The 27,877-nt window shown below is 43.1% G+C and overlaps 1 protein-coding gene across 2 annotated transcripts in view; it reads right to left on the minus strand.

Moving 5' to 3' along the window:
* Positions 1 to 27,877, minus strand: part of GRIA1 (glutamate ionotropic receptor AMPA type subunit 1) — a 205,981-nt gene that overhangs the window by 67,023 nt on the left and 111,081 nt on the right. For both annotated transcript variants that reach the window (XM_035105716.2, XM_035105717.2), the window contains exons 3-5: positions 20,906 to 21,145; positions 18,390 to 18,574; positions 13,894 to 13,947 (exon numbers count right to left, since the gene is read on the minus strand). In XM_035105716.2, the coding sequence (XP_034961607.1) occupies positions 13,894 to 13,947; positions 18,390 to 18,574; positions 20,906 to 21,145 (479 nt within the window). The remainder of the gene's footprint in view (positions 1 to 13,893; positions 13,948 to 18,389; positions 18,575 to 20,905; positions 21,146 to 27,877) is intronic.

Consider the following 27,877-nt stretch of genomic DNA (forward strand, 5'->3'; position numbering starts at 1 on the left):
TAAAACTTTGTATCTTTCTGCTGCAGGGAATGATGAAATGGAAGAAAGACTTTTGCAAAATAAACCAATTGCCGTGGGATGGAAGACGCCACTTGAAATTGTGAATGGATGTCAGAACGGACTGAGATAAATCTGTCCAATCTACCCATTGAAAAAGCAAGCGGCCCCATACTCCTACTTCCACAGAAAGAATGGGAACGAAAAGCTGCCACAAACAGCCAATTCTAAAGCATTTGTGCATGGGCTTGTATGAGCATTTTGTACAAGCCATTTCTACATCATCTGGGTGAGTTTTAGGTATTTTGGAATCTAAGGAAACTATTAATCAGACCCTCTGTCACCCCATGGGAGCTCACCATGCACAGAAACACAATCAATCTGGTTTGGGTCTTCTTTACTGGAAGTTAGATACTAAATCTGAATTACCTATGCTCCGTTCAACTGATCCCATTCCACTTGTATAGCAAACGCATAGAGACACCTACTGGCCCTAATGCCACCCCCACCCCTCATGTTGGTGACATTCAGTGCAACATCTATGTAGCAATGAATGCTGATCATGCAGGCATTGTACCAAACACAGAGATTGGGGTGGATCAAGTGGGAACAGTGCCAGTAGATATGGTCCTGCTTCCTCTTCTATGTTTTCACTCTGTGCATAGAGTGAACAGGACTGCAGGAGTTCCACAGCTAGAACAGTGTGAATTCTGGTGACGTATATCGTCTTAGGAAATCATTAGCAAAGCTGGATGATGGAGCCCAAGACTGAGGGCTATAAATACCGATGTTTCATGTCTGTTAAATAGCTTGGCTATTCACATGAATTCCAAACCGATACACATCCAACATATATGTTATCAGTCCCTTATTGTAATTTGTATAAAGCTTACATGCTACTGAGATGCATATGAGATGCATACAAAGCAAACGTTACTCTAAGGCAGGCATCCCCAAACTTCGGCCCTCCAGATGTTTTGGACTACAATTCCCATCATCCCTGACCACTGGTCCTCTTAGCTAGGGATCATGGGAGTTGTAGGCCAAAACATCTGGAGGGCCGCAGTTTGGGGATGCCTGCTCTAAGGCAGCAAATCCCCCCTTCAGAGCTATTCACTTTCAAAGCCCAAGGCCATGTGGATAATTGTAACCCATGTGACACCAAAGTTTCTGAATGCTATTTCCCCCCCCCCCAAGAATAACTCCCCCCCTCTTTTTATTACTTAGGTAGTTGGTGTCCAGATAGAGGAGGCTTGGAATCAAAGCCAATACTTATGCTTATTATTTACATGACACATTTTAATTGGATGTTTTGTTGTAAGAGTGAAAACATTTATCTTCTTTAGGATCTGTTAATGAACATGACACAGTCACTGTTGGAGAATTGATTTGGAGCTGGGCTTATTCATCACTCCTGGATAAAGATACCTTAGTATTGACTGTCGGTTCAGCCTTCTTTGTCAGCTGGAGGCTTTGAGGGCTATCAACACCGAGAAGCTCTCTGGCTTTATGCCTTACCCACAAGCCTCTTATTCCTCCCCTCGCATTAGAAAGCTTTTTATAAAGTAACATTATTTTACAAACACAATTGGTTACTTCCCCAGGAACTGCTATCCAGACCGAACATAAAGAATTCCTGAACATTTCAGACTCTGTTTGTGGGGAGGAACCTGTAAGATACCACACTGAGCTATTATGCCAGAGATATCCAATGCTTTCATTAGATTTGACTTCCTGAGTGGAATACAAAAATCTCTCCTTCATTTCTATCACAACCAATTAATGATGAGGCTGTTTAGAAGAAAGGAGGCCATCTGCCCAAGTCTTGTTCCAACATGCCTGCCTACAGGACACATGTTCCTTGTCTGCCTCAGAATTACTGCAATGTCAGATCTGGTTATACCACCAAAATGCTCCTTCCATCTCTGTACTGCAAAGGCACAGGGGAAAGGTAGTTCCACCAAGATCAAGGGGGCTCACTCTCTACTAGTAAGTATATTTAGGATTGCAGCATAAAGTAAGAAGAGCTGTGATCTCATGTACACTTCCCTGGAATTAAAACCCATTGAACTCACTGGACTTACTTCAGAGTAAACATGCAAAGCTGTGTGCCTTTATTTAGGTAATGCTAAGGAATGGATACGGGACGCGGGTGGTGCTGTGGGTTAAACCAGAGCCTAGGGCTTGCCAATCAGAAGGTTGGCGATTTGAATCCCCGCGACGGGGTGAGCTCCCGTTGCTCGGTCCCTGCTCCTCCCAACCTAGCAGTTTGAAAGCACGAAGTGCAAGTAGATAAATAGGTACTGCTCCGGCGGGAAGGTAAACGGCATTTCCGTGCGCTGCTCTGGTTTGCCAGAAGTGGCTTTGTCATGCTGGCCACATGACCCAGGAGCTGTACGATGGCTCCCTGGGCTAGTAAAGCGAGATGAACGCCGCAACCACAGAGTCGCCCACGACTGGACCTAATGGTCAGGGGTCCCTTTACCTTTAAGGAATGGATGGATAGTGAGAATACACATCCATTGAGCAGCTACTCATTATACATCTAACAGTAGATTTACTAATGCCTGATTTGAAAAGGGACAGGTCCTTGATCAGGTCTCAGAGGGAGAAGAAGGACATGTAGAGCCTGGATAGAACTGGCTGGCTCTGCTTTGAAGCCTGTGAAGAACATGGCAGGTTGCAGTAGACCCAGGAATCTGGAAGGTAAAGGGAGGAGCTAGAAACAGAATTATTTTAGAGACATGTGGTCAGGCGGAATTTGAGATGAGGAACACTGGATGCATCCCCATAGCACTCCCAACTATTCAAACTCAATGTTGCATGAGAACTAATGTAAATTCCCCAAACTGTATATTTCATAAGGTCAGTGCTACCAGATTTAGAAGTGAAGATGAACAGTTTGTGCTCTTTCTTTTAGCTGCTGAGTGGATAGTTGAGTTCATGATACAAGCCCTCCTGGGGCCCTCAGGCCTAGTTTGCTGGGTGGTTGCCAGCATTACGTGTGAAGACCCCCCAAACCACCCCCAAAATAAAGACACAATAGACACAGAATTTAGTTTAAGGTTTTTGGCAATAATTTTGGCCACAACTTAATTGATCACAGCATGTGAGTGGTTGCTTAGGCATTGGTTCCAGACTACCTGAACCTGCACAATGGCAGGAACAGGACTGACACTGGGCACCACCATATGTCAGTAAGGGAAAGCATCCTGGGGGAGCGAGAAGCTGGCTTCGATCTCACAACTTACCCCAGGGGCTCCCAGGGGCTCTGGCATGGCCCTAGCCCCTTGACAAAAGGGTTCAGACAAAAGCAAGCCAAGCCCTTGGATTCCTTTAACAGAATTCTCTAGCAGCAGCGATGGAGGGGCAGGCATAGCCTACCACGTCTCTCCATAAAACATTGAACCAATGCCTAACCACCAACCTTACAAAGTTGCGACGATTTGCTACACGGTAGGCAAAAACCAAATGGCAACAGCCAATCAGCCAAATGGCAAAATTCCTACCGGGCCCCTGCCCCTAGACAGGCATAGCAAGGCCAAAGAACAGCCCTAAATATAGGGTGGGCGGGCGGGTGATTCGATGCATGTCACAGGAAAGAGAAAGCTCCCAGCAACGTGCAGCAGCTTAAATAGCCCCTCGGTAGCCAATAGACGACCCAACTGGCCAAATTTCTACCCCAGCAACCGAGGGACAACCAATGAATGGGGGGTTGTGGCTATCCAAACGGTCCCGCCCTACAACAGGGGGGGGCAGTTTAGGTGATCTCACCACAACTCGTGCCCTCCATGATGGAGGACACGATTTACCTGTCCCTAAATTTAGCCCTGGGAAAAATACAAAGATAAATGAAACCGTATTCTCATTTTACTTGTTGTACTTCAGTTACAGTTATTGCTGCTACTCTACCATATTTCAGGAAATTCAAGTTCCTTGTGATTTTCCCTGACCCCCCCCCCCTTTTTAAGTGAAAACCAGGGCTTCTATTCCAATGTTAGAACCTTTCTTTAGTTTCCCCCAAAGCCTGGAAATCTATTTCATGTAGCCACAAACGTGTCACTATTATTTATGCATGAGTGACAAGGGGAATGAATTTGGATGGTGCTCGATTTAGCTCTTTTAATCTCAGGACTTCTTGTTTTACATTGTGCACTGGGTTATGGTTATCGGAGTGCAAAATATATGCAACCTGTATCAGTTGAAAATGGCACACGGCCATTTCAATTGTCAGTTTTCTCAGCAAAATTGATGGAAGCAGGGACCCAATCCTTTCCTCGCCAACATGCCTGTGCATTTTTTTCTGGGGAAAGCAGCAATTTAAACTCTTGAGCATTATTCTCAGCTGATCCAAGGGAAATGAATTTTTATTCTTTTCAGCTTTGAAAACAGAGATTTCCTGGAAGTCCATATTTGACAAAGTTCGCATGATTGTTTCTTTCTGTTGCGCTCTCTGGTTACACACCAGCTATGAAAAGGGGAAAGCACTCAAACTGTACACAGCCAGAATATATGGCACCAGCTTAATAAAGTCTTTTCAAACAGTACATCATGTTTAGCTGTGCCATAAAGGTTTTATTGGTACACGCCTGTCCTTACAAATGATGGGGCCATAATTCATTTAAGCAGAACATTCCAATAGTGTCAATAAGTCTTTCTATAACACTTCATAGATGCTTATTGAACATACATCAAGTAATGGCACAAAGGGTATTGATGTGAAGAGTTTTAGATGTGCCTTGATTAATTATGCCCTTTACCCCAGAGGTCTTTTAAAGGGTAGTTCACTATTTGAGATCATCAGCTTGTGATGCAGGACAGGATTTCTGCATATAATTTACCATGAAAAATTAGTATCTACAAGTTTCAGTTGCCTGTTATAGGAAATTTTGTTGGCATGTGGGTATCTCACCATTCAACAGGTGAGATTGGCCTGGGATGCCAAAGTTGTAAATATCTATTTTATTTAAGGTATACTGTAGTTTTCAATAATGTCTTCAAGTCACAGGTAGGTAGCCGTGTTGGTCTGAGTCGAAACAAAATAAAAAAATTCCTTCAGTAGCACCTTAAAGACCAACTAAGTTTTTATTTTGGTATGAGCTTTCGTGTGCATGCACACTTCGTCAGATACACTGAAACAGAAGTCAGTTTCTGGGAAGGGAAGATGCGATCCAATAAAAATTAAATCAAATCAAATAACCTTGTCAAAATAGAACAAATGAACCAAGAAATAGAAGATATAGTACAGGCCTAGCTGCTGCAGAGTAAGCAAGTAAAATATTACATAGACAAATTCTGTATTAATTAATAGCTATCAACGGATGAGGAGAATAAAACTGATTTGACCTGGCACCTAAAAGAGCAGACTAGATGTCAAGTGAATGTTTCTGTGGAGAGTCTTCAGTCAGGGTACCATCACAGAAAAGGCCTATTCAACTACCATGTGCCATCAGCACAATTTCTGCTTACACAACATCATACCCTCCAACATTTCTCCAATGAAAATGGATAAATCCTCATGCTGATGGAACAGCAGACTTAGTGCTATGTTGGGTGGACAAGTTCCTATGGGAAGGTGATCCTAGAATCATAGAATTGTAGATCTGGAAGGGACCCCCAAGGTAATCTAATCCAACTCCCTGCAATGCAGGAATCCTGCCCACAGCCATCCCTGGGTGGGCTTGAACCACTAACCTTCTGGTTAATAGACACACTGACCCCTCGTGCCACTGGGACTCCTCTTTCAGAACTCTCGATCTCAGGGCATGTAGGGCTCTGTACATGAAGGCAAGAATGTTGATTTTGGCCCAAAAACAAATTAGGAGGGATTGTAGATTTTCAAAAGTAATGAAACATGTTCTTTCCTGCATACCAGTTACCAATTATATTTGCCTTAGAACTGAGACAAGGGCCTAGCACCTTTGCTTTCCCAATGGCTATTTGGAAATTATCTTTTTTAAGGAGGCTTTCCTGAAACAGTGACTCAGCCATTTTACAGTGGTACCTCTAGTTACGAACTTAATTTGTAGCGGAGGTCCGTTCTTAACCTGAAACTGTTCTTAACTAGAGCTGTGCTTTCACTAATGGGGCCTCTTGCTGCCACTGCGCCACTGGCACACGATTTGGGGCAAAGTTCTCAACTCAAGGTAACTCTTCCAGGTTAGCGGAGTTTGTAACCTGAAGCGTTTGTAACCTGAAGCGTTTGTAACTCGAGGTACCACTGTATATGGTATTACTGGAGTGAATTTTGTGGTTTTATGCTTTTAAAAACTTTTTTATTGTTATGTATACTTCATTTTACTATGTTGTTGATCATTCACGTTGTAGACTGCTTTGGAAATATATGCCGGGAAGCAGCTTACAAAATCTTTAAATTAATAAATACATTATCCTAATTATGCCTAAGATGTACTTTCTGTATACTTGTCCTAGCTTCATTTACTGTAATTTATTGAACAGGACTTATATACCACTTAATCATGCCTGACCTATGAGTGGATGACATAGAATATAAAAAAGATGACAACCAAAACCCAGCGGCAGAGCAAGCCGATCGGGTGTCGGGGGGGCACATGCGCCCTGCGCCCAGGGGTGGGGCCAGCTGCCCACGGGGCGGTGCCAGCTGGGACAGGACACTCCACAGGGTCTCCGAGGAGTCTGCCTGCCTACTCCCACTCAGCCGCCCTACAGCTGAGGGGCAGGTAGCGGGCGGACCGTTTGGGGCAGTGCGGAGCCTGCGGGCGCCAATGCCACCACGTCACTCCCAGGAGAGATGTGTGGCTCGGGTGTGCTGCAGGGCCCGTGGTGAGTGTCTCCTGGCATTTTGTCAGCCCCCTCAGTGGTGACACCCGGGGTGGCCCGCCTCCATCACACACCCCTTCCTCCACCCCTGCAACCAAGGAAGGTCTGGGTTCAGACAAAAAGGAGAACATTCTAGATGTAAGGCAACCCTAGCACTTTCCCCTTTCAAACCATTTGAAAAGTGTCATATTTTTAGCCACACATTTTCTTTCGCTCAGCAGAAAACCGGTGTTCCTCCCACAAAAGACAGCACCCCCAGCTAAATTGCTGGCATCAGAAGCAAAGAGTGCTGAAGCTGGGGTGATGGGAAATGGCAAAGGAGATGGGTCTCAAAGGTTTCTAAGCTTCCCATTCTGCTAAAGCTGGCTGTGATCCCCCCTTTCTTCCTTGACTTTAAAAGCACATGGCTGAGCAATTTAAAGGATTCACCAAAGCTCACCTCTTGCTTCCTTATGAAGACTTCTTGAATGAACACTTTACCCAAAATAAAAAATAAAAAAAATAAAAATCAGGAAGGATAACCCAAATAATTTTGTTTGCCTATTTCCCCCCTCACCCAAACGGCTGCTTTCTGTAAGCTGGTGTTCATAATGTATCTTTCTATTCAACCGAAGGCAGCTTCTCACGTTAAATTTGTTTATATGTGAAAAAAGTAATTTCTGAACATAATAATGTCCTGCAAATGAGGCACAGTATTCAGGTGCAGGAAATCTGAACTACATTTCAGAAAACTATAGAAAGTCAGATGTGCATGCCAGTGGCAAACACATATCTTGTTTCATAATACTGTATGTGAATGGTGCTGAAAGCTATTTTGCAACAACAATGAAGTGTGATCCCCCCCTTTTGTACTTCTTGTGTAACATGAGAAATCATGGGCGTCTTGGGTAGAACTACATGATTCTCTCTCTTTCGTACAGTGGAGATTCACAAGGCTCTGCTCCCTACGCTATGCAGGAAACACAGAAATCGAGGGGAAGTGGTTTGTGCGTCCCCTTGTGCATTGCTCAGACGAAGAGGCCCTTCGGATCAGAACTTGTGCACTTTTCTGGAATACAAAACTGTCTGTGAACATGAAAAAGTCATTTGGAGTTTCATGTAGTAAACAGGCATTTTGTTAGAAAAGCTGTTCCTGCCAGGAAAACATCAGTTTCTGTGTGCTGTTGGCAGCAAAAAAAAATACAGCACTCCATTTTATACAATGTTTGCTTACAAGCAGGGCTGTGAAAACTGCTGTTTGCTCATCAAAATGAGCCATTTTAGCTGCTGAAAAAGTAGGTGCACATAGTGTATGAGTGTAAAGAAGGGACAGCACCCCTGCCCGGCTTCTTCTCTGCCCCATGGTTCTTTCCTCCTGGCCCCCTTCACTCTGCGCACATAATTTCTTTTTTCGGTGATGGCTAGGACAGGAAGAGTATGTGCTTCCACTCTGAAATACATGTGCTGATCTTCAAACTACCTTTAACCCAGCTTACCAGAGGCTTCTTAAGGCCCATGCTTAAGAAAATAGAACTTGAATTGATTTTTTTTAAAAAAGAACTTCCTTTAGCTTTAGTTACAGGTAGGTAGCTGTGTTGGTCTGAGTCGAAGCAAAATAAAAAAATTCCTTCAGTAGCACCTTAAAGACCAACTAAGTTTTTATTTTGGTATGAGCTTTCGTGTGCATGCACACTCCGTCAGATACACTGAAGCAGAATCCACCAAACCCTTATGTATATTCAGAGGGTGGGGGGGTGATGGGAATGAGTGATGGGCTGATGGGAGAAGTTGCTGAATTGGAACTCATTACCAAGCTTAAAACCATGGAGCCACCTGGGATGAATAAAGACATTGGATTCTTATCTCATTATGCATGATCAAGCTTTCTTTAGCGCCTCAGCCCTTGCTTCCCCCCCCCAGGACCAATTGCAGTCACCAGCAGTCGTTAACAGCCATCTACAGGTTTACCACTCCCAGCAGACCATCACCCATTCCCATCACCCCCACCCCCACCCTCTCATACCAAAATAAAAACTTAGTTGGTCTTTAAGGTGCTACTGAAGGAATTTTTTTCTTTAGCTTGGTGTTAATTAGGGTGTTAAAAAATCACCAAAGGGTGAATTTTCTTAAGAAGTGCAGCATCTGGGCAACCTGCTTGGAGGAAGCCCCAAATGCTTGATTGTCCCCCATTGAAGAGCTGCACAATTCACAGTTTTCTTCTCCGTGTTGCAGGAAATCAAATCAAATGGTGCTCCTGAGGGGTGAAGGGGTGAAGGTCATTTTCAAAGCATTTAATTTATGAGTGCAACAGCCGGAGCTGGAAATGCTGTAGTTTTGGCCTGACCAGGATCACCGCCTCACAGTCTGAGCACCACAGGGAAATTTCTGATTACTGCCTCTGCAAGATGGCTGCTTGCAGTTGTGCGGATACAGAAAAGGCAATGCAAGCCAGTCCACAAAGGAGAGCCAGTTCACTCAGACAGCTCACTGCGTGTTAACTTGGCAGTCCTATCACAAGAACCATTCCTAACTAAAAGCAACTGAATGATCCAGTACAGATTTGAAAACAATGTCAACTTTTTCTGAAGCTTATGCAGCTATCCACTTAGCACACAGCCCATATTTGGTAACAATACAACTGTGCATTCACTTTTATCTTGTAAATTATAGCATGGTCTCAGGACTAGCCGGGGGGAAATGGTAGTTACAGTTTGATTCGATGGTAGCATAATATTTAACGAGTGATGGCCATACATTTTGATTTCCAGTGCCACGCTGCAGGAAAGGATATAACGCACCAAATGATTCTACTAGAATTGCCTTCCAAAGCCATACATACATGCACAGACTTCTTAAACAAGATGGAGTGTGGCTTGCATTTTCACTCTGTCAACAAGCCCATGGGGGAAAATTACAATACATTTCACTAGCCTGGGTGTGTTTTCAGTTTCTGCTCTTTCACAATTGCTGACTGTGAAGAACTGTAGCAATGGCAAATCATGGCAGTTGGAACGTAAGACATATTATATATTTGATAGCAGCACATGCAAAGGGTAGGAAAAACTGAGCTGTAAGCTCAAGCCCTATTCAGGTATTCTGCTCAGGTGCCCAGGGCCGGCCCTACAGCAAGGCAGGGGGGCGCAGGGTGCCAGGGGCGCTGGGCTGCTAGGCAGGCGCCACGCTGCTGAGCCTGTGGCAGCCGTGCTGTGCCCGCCAGACAGCCGTGCTGGGAAACGGGGCGGGGGGCGCTGGAGGGATCTTCGCACCACGGCGCCAGATATGCTTAAGATGGCCCTGCCGGTGCCACATCGATAATGTGAGTGGGGAAATAGGAATGAGTGCAGGGTTCAAAATCAGACAGGGTGTGTCAACGGGTAGAAGGAAGCTTCACATTTCAGAGCTGTGTCTTCCTTGAGATGGAGGGTGACGGTGGGGGGAACAGAGCTTAGCTCCCTTCATTTCCGGTCTCTCTCTCTCTCTCTCTCTCTCTCTCTCTCTCTCTCTCTCTGTGTGTGTGTGTGTGTGTGTGTCTGTGTGTGGAGGTTTTTATAGCTGAGCAGAATACCCAAAGGGGGTTCCAGGCAATCTCTTAAACTAAAACAACCACCAAGTCTTTTCAACGGAAAATATGCAGATGGACCTTTCACTTGCCATCTTTTATGTATGTATGCATGCATGAAAAACCCCTTCCCCCAAAAAACAGCTCTGTGAAAAATACCAGTGAAATGTATCATATTTCATGAGGAAGAACTTACAAAATTCATTTCAAATTTCTTAGTTTAGGTACATGAAATATACTCAGAGTTGAGTGTTGATTTCATGCTCTTTAGTTCAGCTCATGGTAAACAGTGAGTGAGTGCTCTCCCCCCCCCCCCAAACCTCTGGCTATATACATTATTTACACAATGAGTCCCATGTGATTGGCTGATTCAACTCCCCTCCTGGAACCTGACTGGACTGTTCCTGCAGGCCAATCAGGTTGCTGATTCACTTCCTCCTGGAGCCGGATTGTGCAGCTCCTGCAGACCAATAAGGTTGCTGCCTTCTAGGATCCTACCTGCCTATTGTTCTAGGATCTAAGCTCAGTACATAACAGTACAATTCACAAAAAAGGCTATGCATCACCAAAAGAAAAAAATGGAACAAAAGAGGATGCAGGGCTGCAAAAAGGACATTTTTCAACCACCCAAAAACACCCAAGGAACAAAAAGCAGAGTCAAAGCGGAGGGTGCAGCCTAAGTAAAGGGGGGGAATGGTCTGGTAAGGGGTGTGGTCTATGGAAAGTCCTAAGGGCCAAATATAGAGATCTGGGTGAACCACATTTGTCCTGTGGTTCCAAACCCTGGTTTATCACATAATTTACATGCTGCCCTGGTTCTGTCTGGCATAATGGGAGCGCAGCGGGAGGAGGAGTCCAGGCTCTCTTTCTTTAACAATGTAGTACTTCAATAAAATGATGTTTACCACTGAGTCAGTTTTAACTAGAATATTGTAGTTGACTGAAGTCCCAATCTGTTCTTTTGCTGAGAGGGCTCCTGGGATTGCTAATGGGACATGGAACACTTCACTTTTGGTACACTGACTAAAATGCAGTGCAGTTTAGTAGAAAGTGAATGTCATTACTGCCTGCTTATAGCTGTGTGGTGGCCTAGATTAAATGAGCTTGGAAGTGCGGACATATTGAAGCCATGTGGCCATGACATACAGAATAACAAACTCTTAAACCATTATTGGCATTCTCACCAGAGAACTAAGAGACTAAATATCTCTGGAGAATGAACAGTCTTTTCACAGGGACCTGCCAAATGCCTCTTATGCAGGATCACACACAAACGCGGTATTTTGAATTTGCATGCTAGTTTCTGCATCTGAATATTAACCCCACTGGAATGTTAAAAAGGACTTTTGAAAGCAAAAATCAAAACCTCATCTGTTTCAAGATCTGAAAATAGAATAACCATAAATTAATGCACATTTGCAAAAGCTTGCAATGCAGTCAGGATTGGTATCCTTTCTTCTGCTCTGGCCAGACTATGAGGCCCCCCTTGCACTATACATTTAAAACAGTATCACCCCACTTTAAAGCAGTCATGTTGTTGTTTAGTCGTTTAGTCGTGTCCGACTCTTCGTGACCCCATGGACCATAGCACGCCAGGCACTCTTGTCTTGCACTACCTCCCGCAGTTTGGTCATACTCATGTTCGTAGCTTCGAGAACACTGTCCAACCATCTTGTCCTCTGTCGTCCCCTTCTCCTAGTGCCCTCCATCTTTCCCAACATCAGGGTCTTTTCCAAGGATTCTTCTCTTCTCATGAGGTGGCCAAAGTATTGGAGCCTCAGCTTCACGATCTGTCCTTCCAGGGAGCACTCAGGGCTGATTTACTTAAGAATTGATAGGTTTGATCTTCTTGCAGTCCATGGGACTCTCAAGAGTCTCCTCCAGCACCATAATTCAAAAGCATCAATTCTTCGGCGATCAGCCTTCTTTATGGTCCAGCTCTCACTTCCATACATCACTACTGGGAAAACCATAGCTTTAACTATATGGACCTTTGTAGGCAAGGTGATGTCTCTGCTTTTTAAGATGCTGTCTAGGTTTGTCATAGCTTCCTTCAAAGGAGCCTGGTAACTGTGGTTTGTTACAGGTGCTGAGAGTTGTTAAAGGTAAAGGGACCCCTGACCGTTAGGTCCAGTCGCGGACGACTCTGGGGTTGCGGCACTCATCTCGCTTTACTGGCCGAGGGAGCCGGCATACAGTTTCTGGGTCATGAGGCCAGCATGCTTAAGCCATTTCTGGCAAACCAGAGCAGAGCCCGGAAACGCCGTTTACCTTCCCGCTGGAGCAGTACCTATTTATCTACTTGCACTTTGATGTGCTTTCACACTGCTAGGTTGGCAGGAGCAGGGACCGAGTAATGGGAGCTCACCTCGTCGCAGAGATTCGAACCGCCAACCTTCTGATCGGCAAGCCCTAGGCTTTGTGGTTTAGACCACAGCACCTCCTGCGTCCCTCTGAGAGTTGTTAGATGACCCCTATTTCCCTCACAGAGCTACAATTCCCAAAGATCCTGGGAAGAGGGACTGGTTATTAAACCACTCTGAGAATTGTAATTCTGTGTGTGGTTAACTGACTCAAATGATTTTAAATAAATTTCTCCCTGCCTTTAATAAAATAACTGTTTAAATGTCTTCCTTTGGTAAATTATTGGTTTTGGTTTAACTTTGTCTGCAGTCTTGTTTTACACCCTACACTACCTTCTACCGAGTGTTGGCTGATTCAGCAAGTTCCAGGCTGCATACATGCCCTACATTTAAAACACATTTAAAGGTTCACGGGAACAATAGTTTGCCTCTCACAGAGCTACAATCCTAAGCACCATTAAACTACACTTCCCAGAATAATTTGAAAAGATCATGTGCTTTAAATGTAAGGTGTGTACACAGATAAAGGAACATACACATAGGGTGTTATTCCACACACCTCTTGCAACATCTCGTGCTAACATAGCACTCCAAAACAAAAGCACTTATTTTCTTCTTTTTTTCACAGTAATTTTTATTTAGTTTTCCATATCCAATATCCAAATTCATTACTCATAGACAACATTTTTCTTAATTTTGTATATACATAAAATTCTTTCCAAGTACAAGAAAAGAAAAAAGTAAAAAAAAAAAAAACACACACCAAAAAGTAGAAAAAGAAAAGAAAAGAAAAAATTTCCGTAAAACTTACATTAAAATACAAATACTGAAATGTGACTTCCACCCTACCTTCATCTGCCTTTTTAAAGTCTTACTTTAACTTGCACAGTTTAACATTCTTTATGCGTTAAATTATGAGTCCATTTTTATCCATATTTTAACGATCATCTAAATTCCGCAAAAGCACTTATTTTCAAGAGTCATGTTGGAACACCACACATGCAGATGAGCACATCTATATAATTGGTGTATAATTGGATGAAGGATAACTGTCCACTATGTTGCACTGTTGTGTGTTGAAAGCCACCCTAAATTCCACTCTAAGTTTCCCTAAGTGCTGAATTTATAACCAATTTTAAAAAAATGCTCAGGAAAAACATGTAGGCAATAGAAAGCAAACAACATCCAACTTACCAGAGTTGCTAGAATATAGTGGTAGCCTATCCCATTTTTTCCAAGCTTGATGATCTGTGGTGGCGAAACACAAAACATTTTATTTAGCAGTATAATTTAGTGGTAAAACAAGGAGACTCTCGCAATGTTTCTCCTGCTTCTGCAATTATTTTAGTTCAGTTGTACTATAAATGAGAATATTTGCATCAGGACTACCGAGAAGCTACTTAAAACACAAACCCATTCCCATATTCAAGCTAGGAGAAACTGTCTGTAATGACACATGAGGTTACAGTTGCTACGTGATCGGAATAAGCAAGGAAGAAGTTGCAAAATGAGTACAGTTACTCTATCCCCAAAGTAGGGTGCAAACGCATAATACATTTTACTCATGCATCGCAAATGTTTTAGAAAATTATGCTGCTCTCTATCTCACAAGCAAAGGGCGATGATGATCACCGCTACTGACAGGAGCAGTTTGCTGTCATATCTTCCAGGGCTGGCTTGTGTATTAGACAATGGTAGAGCAAGCAAAAGGCTGAGGGAGTTTGCCTTTTGCTTTCTCAGCTTTTGCCGTAATGTCTCAAATGTGACTTGCAGACTTCACCTGGACTGGCCTCCATGAACTCCTGGGGTTATCGGGGCCCCACGGACCACCTCACAGATGGGGGGGGAGAGGTGGGAGAGGTGGGGTGCTTACTTCTCGTATGACAGCAGAAGCAGGTGAAAAAAGAAGCACAAGCTATGTCTTTGTGAGAGCAGCAGGACAATGTGAGAACTGCCTTGAGGTTTCAACATCAACCAGCTAAGTGTATCGACCTGGCAAACAGGGCGTGGCCATCCCAGATTATTTATCAGAGGTTTAAATAGGAGGTGGGAAACTTTCAGCCCTCATTTCTGCGAGGGGCAAGAGGAAACAGGGTGGCAGGGAGATAGAAAGAAGGTAGCAGAAATAGATTAAAAGAGTGACTCTGCCCATTTTGGGCTCTGACCTCACCCACTGGCTCTGGCCCAGCATGTATGCTCCCATCCCCACAACAGATCGCTCCTGGGGAAGTTACACCCTCAGCTGCCGCCGCCTTCAGTATTTTCGGGGGTGACTTCTATGATAGTTCTGGGATGAGACTTTATTTTTCTGAGCCTCCATCAGTGACTTCCCCAGCAGACTTAAAGGACTGGCTGAACGGCCTGAGGACAGAGGACTTTCACCCATAGGCACTAAAAGGCACAAAGGTACTGAATCGAGTATCGCTGGGTGTAATTAACGCTCAAGGCATTTCCTTTCTGGTCAACACCTACAGTCTGCAAGAAGAGCCTATTGCAGGTCTGTAAATGGGACGGAAACCCTCACCATTATGCCATGTTCCAGGGTTACGGGATTTATAAACATCCCCGCTCACCTTAAAGGTTATATTCCGGTTAAACGGGCACAACGGCATTTAACCGTGGACAATCTGCATCGTGTCTGGAGAGCAAAGGTGGCCCCAAGGGCACGCAAATCTAGCCTGTGCGACATTGTAAGTTTATATATATGGCATTCCTCTATAACGAATTTGTAGTGTTGTCTGTGAATTCCTCTCCCCAGCACCATGACCTTTGCAGGGCTGAATGCAGACAGTTTTACTGTTCTTTGTCACTATAAATGCTGAATGGCTCATAATGCTGTCGGGTTCCTTTGCCAGTAATGGATATCTTTCCATTGCCTTTGCGGAACTGAAGAGACTCTTTCTAAAGGGCAAAGTTAGTTGCACTCTTCCTCATCTGCTTTTATTGACATTGTTTTTCCATCCACTTTCTCCCCATGCCCTACCAGCACAGTATATGCTTGGGCTGAGCTCTTATCGAATTTGAATGAACCCAAACACCGGCAATGCTAACTATTGGGAAATGGAAAGGAGCGTGGCAGGGCAGCAACCCTGAGCTATTTCTGTCCATTTCTTCCCACCCACTCCTGCATCTTTATGAGCTTTTTTTTTAAGCTACAAACAAGAATAGGTACAATACAAATTAAATTCTGGGAGCTTTCGATTTCTTTTTAATCGATCACGTGACCACAGAATGAAAAAGTGCAGATGGGTTTTCAATTAAACATCAATGCCCAGGTGGGATCTGTAGGAATACTAAACAATGTCATAAAGAGTCCTGGCATTACAATTATCACCAAATGGATTAGTGGTTATTGGACACTTGTTCGTATGTTAACTGGCTCACCTGCCTTAGCCTTTTGCAGAAATGCTCTCGAGTATACATTAAAAGCTGTCTGAGTCCTATGCTAATAACCCAACACCTCAATTAGTGTTATCAGAGCAGACGTTTGTTAGCACTTCTGGATACAAAAATGTAAGGCTCCACCACCTTTCACACCAGGCAGATCTCCTGGGTGGGATAATTAAATAATGACTGCAGCAAATGTGTCTGGAACGTCTGCAGATCAGCATGATCTTTCACAAAAGGCTCATTTCAGTTGCATGGATTTCTCCTGAACCTAGGAAGTGGCTTAAGCTCCATGATATTTTAGGGGACAATTGCCAGGCAGGAAAAGAAAGGGACTGCCTTACAAGCTATCAGTGCAGATTGGAAATAACTGGAGCAATATGAAGATGGAAAGCGAGGCAGTTGCAGTTGTTTTAAAATTATGTCATCTGTTTCTCACTATTTGCAGATTTGTGTACAAAAATGAACCCAGAAAACTGCCACCTCGTAAAATATACTTTATATAAAAAGAATGTGAATAGAGCTCCTTCATACAGGCCCATTTGCTTCAGTGTGTATACAATTACTGTTCCCCCCTTTAATATTTATATGTTGGGGTTAAATTAATCTGACTAGTTACCTCTCACGATTGTGGCACTGAGATAAAAACAAACAAACCCTTGAGAAACCTTTTTCTTCCGCGGAACTCTTAAAAGACACTAACATTGTTGTGACACGAACATTGTTGTGAACATGGTGTGAATTTCACCCTCGTGGTGGTGGCACCCGCCCTGTGGAATGCCCTCCCATCAGATGTCAAAGAGAAAAAGAGCTACCAGATTTTTAGAAGACATCTGAAGACAGCCCTGTTTAGGGAGGCTTTTAATGTTTAATAGATTATTTTATTTCATTTTTCTGTTGGAAGCCGCCCAGAGTGGCTGGGGAAACCCAGCCAGATGGGCGGGGTATAAATAATAAATAATAAATTATTATTATTACATATATCTGAACAATTAATATATGTTTGGGCTGAAGCTATATGTTTCTGTTAGCCTTTAGGGTCAAATAACATGTTGTGCCTCCTGATGCTACTGTATTTCCTTTTCCTTCTGGGCGAGGAAGCTGGGATTGTGGCCTGTTACCTAAAGGGCTGGCTTGTGTGTGTGTGTATTTATTTATTTATTGAAAGAGATAGGAAATGGTTTTAAGTTACACATGTTGTCAATCATCTCTGGAAATCCACCAAATGCAAATCAAACGAAATGCGATGAAAAAAATGAATTTTTAAAGGACTTCTATCTGTCGCTGTGTCTTTAAATGTAAGAACCAGATGCAGATGCAGGAAAGTAAAACCTACAAGCCTGGAACATGTTGTGAATTTCACCATTCTATGTTTATTTTGTAGTCCAAAGATAAAAAGTTTTTTCGCCCAGAGAAGGAAACCTGAGTCAAATCCTACTGACTTCCCTTTTGTTATTATGTTTTAGTTGTAAAGTGTATACAGTACTGAAGAATTGTGGATCTATATTTACTACTATTTATTAAATTTCTGGCATCATTGCTGCATATCTCTGGAATGAAAGCATAGCTCCTCAGCAGCATAAATCACAGTTCAGGTTTCAGGCATAAGGCAACAGGTGACTACAAATAAACAGATGGGATGAGCCCAGGGGAACAGTGAGATTAATCTGATAAACACTCTAATCCCAGAATTACAACACAGCAGCTGTTTTGTCATAGGCAATTTTTCATGCACCAGCGCAAACAGGCTACCTGTATATGGATTTGCAAAAGGTATACATTTATCTCTGCAACTATTTCTGCCTTCCCATATACTGGTACGGCCTACTGGGGCCACGTTGCGTGAATATAATTGTGGTGTTTTTACAATGCATATCTGTTGTGTCACATGCAAAATTGACTTGTGACTCATTTACACATTTGGTTGTTTATATCTTACATATATCTTTGGAAAACTCAGCAGTGGCCAGAGGATTAGAGAAGATCAGTCTACATCCCAATCCCAAAGAAGGGCGGTGCCAAAGAATACCCCAACTACCATACAATTGCGCTCATTTCACACGCTAGCAAGGTTATGCTTAAAATTCTACAAGGCAGGCTTAGGCAGTATGTGGACCGAGAACATTCAGAGCCTGCTAGTCTGCAATAGGGGGAAAAAACTAGAAAGGGTAAAATGTTTATTCTGACATAAACGTTTGTGGATTAAAACCCACTTCCCTGTAATAAATAGGGTAGCCTTTTGGGTGCCATAAGACTCCTTGTTGTTTTTTCCTGTCTCAGCAGCACTTAATATTGGAACTCACCTTGCCCAAGATAGCGTTGAGTCGCTCTGATTCACAGTCCACTACCACCACCCGCTCCTTCTTCTTCTCCAGGTTCTGGAAGAGTGACTTGTACTCTTCTTCCGTTGTTGTCATTATATTGACAGCTGTCACCTGCCAGTTTTTTTCTGCAGCTGTATCCAACACTTTCTGAAGTACTGATAAACCTGAGATGGGATGAGATAGGGGGGGGGGGAGGAAGAAGAAATAAATCATTTCCCCCCAAAAAATTCATATGCCACCTTTTAAGGCAGAACATTTCCAAGGTAACTTATATCAAAACCACCATGCACAGTATATCAAATCTATGAACCCAGGGTTCGTTCTTCTAAATGGCTTTCCTTGTACAACTGTCAGTGATACTGTGACCATTGCAAATGATTTCTTTGGAGGTATAGCCTACCACTACAGTCATACCTTGGTTCTCAAATGCCTTGGCACTCGTATGTTTTGGCTCCCAACCGCCTCAAACCCGGAAGTGAGTGTTCCGGGTTTGCGAACATTTTTTGGAAGCCAAACATCCGACGCGGCTTCCATGGCTTCCGAATGAGTGCAGGAAGCTCCTGCAACCAATTGGAAGCTGTGTCTTGGTTTTCAAACGTTTTCAGAAGTTGAACGGACTTCTGGAACAAATTACGTTTGAGAACCAAGGTATGACTGTATATCTATAAGCTTCAGGGCAATTTAATAGGTAACATTTATATATACAGCGTGATATAAGTTTCAAACATTTATGTGAGAAGACGCCAGCTGAGGAGTGTACTGGTTCCGTTCTTCCCCACTGCAGGGTTGTGGCCGTGGCAAGGCTCAAGACATGACTGAAAGGAGCTGACCTTAAATTCTAAAGACAGATGGACTCTTTAGCATACCAGACCCATAAACCAACACTAAAGAATGCAGAGAATTTTACTTTACTGATAAAGTGTGTCAAGTTAACTCCATCAATATAGGAACAGATGTGTGAGGGGTTCTGTAAGTAAAAAGGGGCAGCCAAGCACAGTATCTGATAAAGTGTGACCTCCCTGTGGTGAGAACCCCTCAAGCTTTCCTTCTGAGGGAATTATGGGCCTAAAAAAAGCCCCACTTATATACTGATGGGTAAGCAATGACTCACATCACATACTTTTCAGCAAACCTGTGAGATAGGCCAGTATTGTTGTTCCCATTCTGCAGGTTTGGAGAGGACTGATACTGAAGCCATTTCATGGTGGCTTGCCTAACGCAGGCTAGTAAAAACGCTTAGTGAGCTGCCAATATTCTGCTCCCAGAGATGGGCCTCCCCACCCAATTGCCACCAGTGCCCTGATGGGATGGGAGAAGGTGCTGAAATGGGATATATATATATATATATATATATATATATATATATATATATATCCCATTTCAGCACCTTCTCCCATCCCATCAGGGCACTGGTGGCAATTGGGTGGGGAGGCCCATCTCTGGGAGCAGAATATTGGCAGCTCACTAAGCGTTTTTACTAGCCTGCGTTAGGCAAGCCACCATGAAATGGCTTCAGTATCAGTCCTCTCCAAACCTGCAGAATGGGAACAACAATACTGGCCTATCTCACAGGTTTGCTGAAAAGTATGTGATGTGAGTCATTGCTTACCCATCAGTATATAAGTGGGGCTTTTTTTAGGCCCATACCCAGGTGGCGCTGTGGTTAAACCACTGAGCCTAGGGCTTGCTGATCAGAAGGTCGGCGGTTCGAATCCCTGTGACGGGGTGAGCTCCCGTTGCTTGGTCCCAGCTCCTGCCAACCTAGCAGTTCGAAAGCACATCAAAATGCAAGTAGATAAATAGGTACCGCTACAGCGGGAAGGTAAACGGCGTTTCCATGTGCTGCTCTGGTTTGCCAGAAGTGGCTTTGTCATGCTGGCCACATGACCTGGAAGCTATACGCCGGCTCCCTTGGCCAATAATGCGAGATGAGCGCGCAACCCCAGAGTCGGTCACGACTGGACCTAATGGTCAGGGGTCCCTTTACCTTTATATATATATATATATATAGCCCTATTTGTATTTTCTGTTTTATTGTATAATTGTCACTGGTGCTCACTGTTTTAATAAATTTATGTACAGTGGTACCACGGTTTACGACGATGATCTGTTCCGGGGAGCCGGTCATTCCCAGAGTTTGTCGCTCACCAAAGGCACGCTTCTGCGCATGCGTGAGCTGCGCAGGTCGCTTCTGCACATCCGCGCATGCGGAACCCAGATGTAAATACTTCCGGGTCCCTGGCGGTCGCTCTCCAAGTTTGTCGTAAACGGAGGCGGTCGCAAACCGAGGTTCCACTGTATAACACTTTGTGAAGTTAAAATTGGTTAAAAAATGAAGAAATGACTAAAATAATTACACAAACAAGTACAATTATGGGGGAAAATGAAATTTGATCCAATGGCCTTGGTACATTCTATGACTAACAAGAATTCTTCTTCCTTACTCCCCCCTCCCTCACCAATTCTGCTGTGTGTCACTCTTCACTCAGACTCACCCCGGTCAGCGTCATAAATATACATAAATTTCTGGCACTTGTAATATTCTATAACACTGATGAGGGCATCCTGCAGTTCTGGGCGCAGCTGAAGAACAAATTGATTGGATGTGTCGACAGGGAAGCTGGGTGTTACAAAGCAGACGTGGAGTGCCCCACAGAAGGATGTGAGCATGTTGACAGTCCTCCTCTCATAAAAGCCAAAGATAGCGTAGACACCCTTGGAAAACTGTGAACAGACTGAGAAGGGGGGGGAAGGGGGGTAGAAGTCAGTCAGAGAGGCAGCAAAAAGATTAGACACATTTTCATTTTATCTTTGCAAGTATATGTATGATTCAAAACTACTCCACATCTCACTGAATGAAAGCCTCAAGGTCTGAGTAATCAAGAAAGTTTAGCCTATTCAGGAATTATTCTGGTTTAGAAATATGCAGGGAGGCTTCCTACTACAGACAGTCACCTTCCAACTTGAGGACTACTGGCAATATTATGGGGAACCCCCCCCCATGCAATATGCAGTATGTGCAATCCATTGAACATGGTTTCCTTCACTAAGAACACATGGAGCAGCACTGTGCAATGACACTTTCAATTCGTTACTTATTTGATGAAAACTTAAGAGCTGGACAGAAGCTATATCTTACATAGAGGCAAAACCTCACTCTGGGAGGGGAGGGTGGTAGTGAGTTTTATTTGTTGTTATTATGTAATTCCGTTTTAAGTGTTAAACCAACAAAACACATTAAACAAAAACACGGAGGAACAAAGAGATGGGAGTCTGCTCTGGATCTGAACCCATCAGAGTGTGCATTTGTTGATATCTTGCTGGCCCATTGACTAATAGAAGATGACTTCTATCTATTCTATATGATTTATTTTGGAAACAGCAGTTCTGTGCTCTCATGTGAGATTAAAAGGGTTGGAGTGATGGTTTCCTCAAATACTTAACAGAGGAACTTAGATTTAAAAAGCAGGGGGCAGGACTCCCCTCATGAGCCACATCAGTGTAAGCCCTATGCAAGCACAATAGCCCCCCCCCAAAAAAAATGGTTCACGGGTTGGTAGGGGTCAGGAGAACCCCCAAACTGTGTGCAGGGAAGAGAGAGGAGAGAGATTTCCATCTGGAAAGATGGAATTCCTGCACATGTGGAATATTTATCATAATGTCCTGAATTCCGCCCAGGAGGATTAGGTTTCAGTTGCATCCAACACACTCACTCAAGCAAATGGGAAAAAGGGTGGTGTTATGAGTTGGCTGACTCTACCATCCTATGACATATAACATGTAGGGACTGGGTAAAAGTGGTTCTAAGAAGTTAACATAATAAACGTTTATGAAAGCAGCATGTTTCTGACAGGCTCCAGTGGAAACTTACAGTTCACTGAGAAGAGGTGTTAGATTATCTTAGGAACAAACTGTACAGATCTATGTGAGCAGTTGTTTCTTTCACGGAGAATTAGTAGTTATCGAAACATCTAAGTTAGGACTGGAATCCAGTCTATTCACATTAAAGTCTCATATTTCAAAATCTTAATTTTGCTTTAAAAAGTTCATGATAAAATCAACATTCGGCCATCCACTAAAGCTCTAAAATGTCAGTTTATCCTACCACTTTGCAGTAGCTTCCCTAGTAGTCTGTATGTTTGAAGCCGATTTATCTTTAAGGACGTGTGAGTAAATGAAACAGACTTCACTTTTCCAGGCCAAGAAATACAGAATTATCAACTCCTTGTAGAATACTGGGGTAGATAGCCTTTGGTCTCATTCAGAATTCTAATGTTTTTGTTATGGAAGAAACATAAAGGAAGCATTGAAAAGCTGAAAGAAGAGTTTTTACCGATAAGGTCATCTCAGACAGTAAACTGGGTTTTTATTAATCAACCTTAATAATAATAATGTGCTATGGTCCATGGGGTCACAAAGAGTCGGACACGACTAAACGACTAAACAACAACAACAACAACAATACCTCACCACACAACAGCAAAATATATTTAAAGAACATAGCATAAAAGGAGCCCTGGTAGACCTGGCTGAAGGCATTTGTTCTCACAGAAGCCAGTCAGTCTATAGGAAGCCCACAAAGAGGGTACATGAACCCCAGCATTGGTATCCAGAGGCATACTGCCTCTGGACAGTATTCAGCTACAGAGTCCTATCCTCACAAGGAATTCAGCTTGTACAACTGGACTTTCCTCTTCTCCTGTCCCTATATGTGCCTCATGCTTTCCAAACTGAGGAATCCCTAGAGCAGGTTCATTCATTTATTAAATTTGTCTCTTGCTCTGTATTGCCCAAGGCAACTCAAAGCGACTTAACAACCAAGCAAATAGACAATAAACCTCATATAATGTAGATACATTAAAACCAAGATGAAAGAGCAATACATTAAAATCCCCACAGAGGGGATATGCAGGGGAGACATGGGGGAAAGCATTCCATTATGCAAGGAAAAATCCCTCCCTCAGATACTGGAGGTTATATAGGCATCATGACTAGTAGCCATTGGCTGACATTCTCCATTAATCTGTTACTTCCATTGCACATTTGTAAGCCAATGATCTAGGTTTACTGAGAGCTATATATTAATCTGATTCAGAGCCATGACACCAATTTGGCCATGTAGGCTAAAACCACACAATCCATTAACAGATAAAACTGCATGACTTGGGCTACACACATCAGCTTTTATCCATCCAAACTGTAATTCGAACAGGCCATCCCTACCCCTGAAATCTGGTTTTTTAAAAAATCACTTGTTATTCAGACAACCAAGTCTGCTTGGGAGTGAGTGAACGCTCACACTGTGATGGTTTGGTCATATATTTTTGGCTGTGTATAAGAATGCAGAATGGCTGAAAACAGGCATTTTTACATAACTGAAATCAAGGTTTCAAAATGTCAGATAGGCCTAGCTTTTCTTTGAATATAATTTCAATATTTCCCATTGCTGCTGTGGAGGACTTGGTCTCTTGTCAATCATCTCCCCGGGAGAGTACTTGAAAGAGACCATGGGAGTGCTTGAAGGCTGATAGCTACATATTTTCTGGGGGGACAGTGCATGGTGGGGGACAGCAGCATATTTTGAGTGGTAAACCTCAGGCTTATATACTGTCAAGCTCATTTAACTTCACTCGTGTTTATGGTACATTCCAATTATTCTAAATCAAATTCTTAGGTGCTAGCGCTGAGAGCTACTGAGCTGTTCCTCCTCTGACCAAGCCCTTGGCTTTAAAATTAGTGGTGGACATGACTGGGAAACTTGGGGGGGGGGGCTGAATTAGTTCTCCTTGATCTAATTCCAAGCCCGTAACATCCAAACTTACATTCACCTGTGTGAATAATACTATCAAACAGAGGGGTTTGGTCTTATTCAAAGCCTACTTTGATGCCTTGCTCATTCTGCTTGGGTTTTTTTGTTACTAGCTAGATGGTTAATTTAGTTTACTAATTCCAAATGGACCTCCTTTTTTTGTATGTATGTGTTTGTATGTGTATTTACACACACATCTTCTATAGCAGGCATCCCCAAACTGTGGCCCTCCAGATGTTTTGGCCTACAACTCCCATGATCCCTAGCTAACAGGACCAGTGGCCATGGATGATGGGAACTGTAGTCCAAAACATCTGGAGGGCCGAAGTTTGGGGGTGCATGTTCTAGAGCTTGCCTAAGTATAGCTATGGGGAATTATATTCTTCCATCCCAACTGAAAGAAAGGTAAGAAGCGAAGGCATAATAACTCTGGTCTATTTTAGGAATTCCAAAGATGAAACCTGAAGAAGGTATCTAAAACACACACACACACACACACACACACACACACACACACACGCCATGAATATTAAGCGCCATCAACTAACAGAGCTTGTGGTATGGGAATATGGATGAGGAAAAGTAAGTAATAGTTTCCAGTCTTACAATGATCTGAATCATTGTAAAATTTCTGGCCTGAAAATTATCCTACCCCTCAATCAAAACCATACTGGCAGGGATCCATTTCACGCCTCTTCAAGCAGCTGTTCCTGTATATTCTTCAAGAACTAACATGAGTAGACTAATGCTGCATTTCTTCATGGACCCCCAGCCAAACAAATACCAACATAATTCAAATGGGAGAGTGCATAGGTCAGTGGCACAGCAAACATTTCACACCCAGAAGGCTACAGATTCAGTCCTTAGCACAAAGGAGCAGAGACTGTAAGAGACCTTGCATGGACTGCAAGACAAGAGCAGATAATGCTGAGATAAACAGCCCATCTGACCTGGAGTAAGGCAGCTCCCTATCTTTCTTTTTCCTAGCTCCTCAGTTTCCTGTGCACATCCAGGCTTCATGTCTTCTGATTAACAAGTTAACTTGACTGGGTATCTCCCTCACAGCAAATATAGAAAGGCTATTGGGGTAAATACAAAATAAAAATCCGCTAAAAAAAACAACAACTGCTCAACAGACTATACTCCTGAGCCATCACCACGACACTTTCCAAGACAGTGTTCCCAATTTTCTCAGAGAGTGCAAAAGGGACTGTTGCATATCTTTAATGGAGTACCTTAGAAGAAAATATGGTCGCTCTTCTTTTTTTCGAAACACATAGTTTACTGGTGGGGACCCACTAATGGGTTGTGTCCTGATCCAAGGTGGGTCATAACAGAAGCATTTCCAACATGTGAATATATGTTACAAGATTAAGAAATGGGTTCCCAATTGCATGTTTGGGCTCTGGGTCTGAGGAGGTTGAAGATACCAGCATAGCTAAACACCTTGGTCTACATATGTCCCTACATGTCATATGCCAACTAAGGCACTTCATTAAAGATACTGGACGACTATGAGTGCTAGATTATTTTATTTACTCAGTTCATAAAATTTATTCACTGTTTGATTGTTTTTTTAAAAAAACCCAACCCTTAAAGCAGTTTATAAAGAGCCTAAAACAATAAAATTATTAATAAAAAGCAGCTAAAGCAACTACTGCATTGAAAACATTCCAAATATTAAGATCATTGATAAATTAAAAACAGGTTAAAACGCATGTCAATCTTCTAAATATCTGGGTTGGCTTGTCTAAACAAAAATGTTTTTAGCAGGCACTGAAAAGAGTGTAGTGAAAGTGTCTGCCTGCAGTCAATAAGCAGGGAGTTCCAACATGCAGGTGCTACAGCACTAAAAGATTGATTTCTACACATGTGGAATGAATACTACGTGGGACCTGTAATTGCTGGTTCTGTACAACGAAGTGGTTGAGTGGTCTGGTGATCTTGCTGGTAAATTAGTCCCAAGTTGTTAAGGGCTTTATGTATTAACACCTCAAACTTGGCCTGGTAGCGAACTGGCAACCAATGCAGGTCTCTGCAGCATTCTGCACTATCTGCAGCTTCCGGATCAAGCGCAAGAGAAGCCCCACATAGAGTGCATTGCAGCAAACCAGTCTTCCAGCAAACCAGTTATAAGCTCCCTAAGTACTTTAATTAGCAGGTGTTACTCTTGAGGAACTGTTAAGTAGGTCAATACTGCTCATTTTTCTTCCTATTGAGTCTCAAGATAATCACATTAATTTTCTTAGATATGATGTATGCTGTTGGGAGTGGTAAGAAATTGCATCTGAGTGCTGCTTCTCACATTACATGAATATGCATAAAGAGGGGGAAAACCATACCGTAGGTGACACCCCCAGCCCCTTTCCTGTTATACATATGGAGGTATAACAATATGTAAAAATGTGACTGTCTTAATACACACATGGATCATATAGATTCAGGTGTCCTTTTGTGGATGTTGGTCTACACATGAGCACTTTCAGTTGAACTCTACCTCAGTGTTTCTCATCCATGCTTATGCGTTGTGCTCTGTGAGATGTATTCACACTCTGTTGTTTCTACCCGCTCCCCTCAGTTAGTACTTCCTCACCCGCCCATCTTTAACTCATTAAAAACTCTGAAACATTTTTGCATGTTTAGTTTCTTGGGCAAAGGGTGTGCAAGTGAACACACAAATTCAAAATCTTATGCCATATGGCGTGGCTTAATTTCTAAATAAGAGATATGAAATCAATCTTGCCTGAAAATCATACTTGGGCTCTTTGCATGGAAGCTCATTCCCTGCCATAGATGTGCAGATAATATTTGACTGGAGTTTTTTTTGGGTTTTTTAAAAGAGAGAGGAAACAATGGCCCACTGCACATGTGGAATGGCACAGATTTGTGCTTTATACTGTAAATATAGCACACTTGAATGAAATAATGTGGATTCGAAGGGATGTCTTTAAGCACACATATCTCAGTATATGCAGTAGGTAGATTTTCCTCTATTCAGCAAAAACAACCAGCTTCTTATCCCCCCCCCCTGCAGCTCTGGGAGACCTCCCTCTTGAGAGCGGATGGTCAGCATTTATTCCTCGGAGAGCTTAGCAACAATGATTTAGCATCCTTTGCAACATTGCTGCCTGCTGAAGCCTTAGACAGTTACCTCCACATTTTGCTTTCCAACTTTCTTTGTAGATGTCAATTGACACACAGGTAACTCACATCTTATGTGAGGGTTCGGTTCTGAGGGTCCATGCGTATACACATAAAATGTACAGCTGGATGGAAGTCTGCTTATCCAACTTTGAGATGGTGGTGAAGGGCTCTGGCTGGATCCCAGAGGCCTCCTGCTGCCTTCCTCAAACCCAATAATCATTCCTCTTTTGGGGGAAGGCAGTGTGAGGGCTCTGGGATACTACCAGAGCCCTCACACCACCTTCCTTCCCTAAGACAGGTAAGCTCATAATAATAACTTTGTGCAGGTGGTTGGGGGGAATAAATAAACAGAGAGTGGGTTTCATTTGCTCACCATTTATTTGTTTATCCCCCCCCTACACCACACCACACTGAGAGCCAGTGTGGTGTAGTGATTAAGAGCGGTAGACTCGTAATCTGGGGAGCTGGGTTCGCGTCTCCGCTCCTCCACATGCAGCTGCTGGGTGACCTTGGG

This window comes from Zootoca vivipara, chromosome 2 (assembly GCF_963506605.1).
Source record: "Zootoca vivipara chromosome 2, rZooViv1.1, whole genome shotgun sequence".
Taxonomy (NCBI): Eukaryota; Metazoa; Chordata; class Lepidosauria; order Squamata; family Lacertidae; genus Zootoca; species Zootoca vivipara.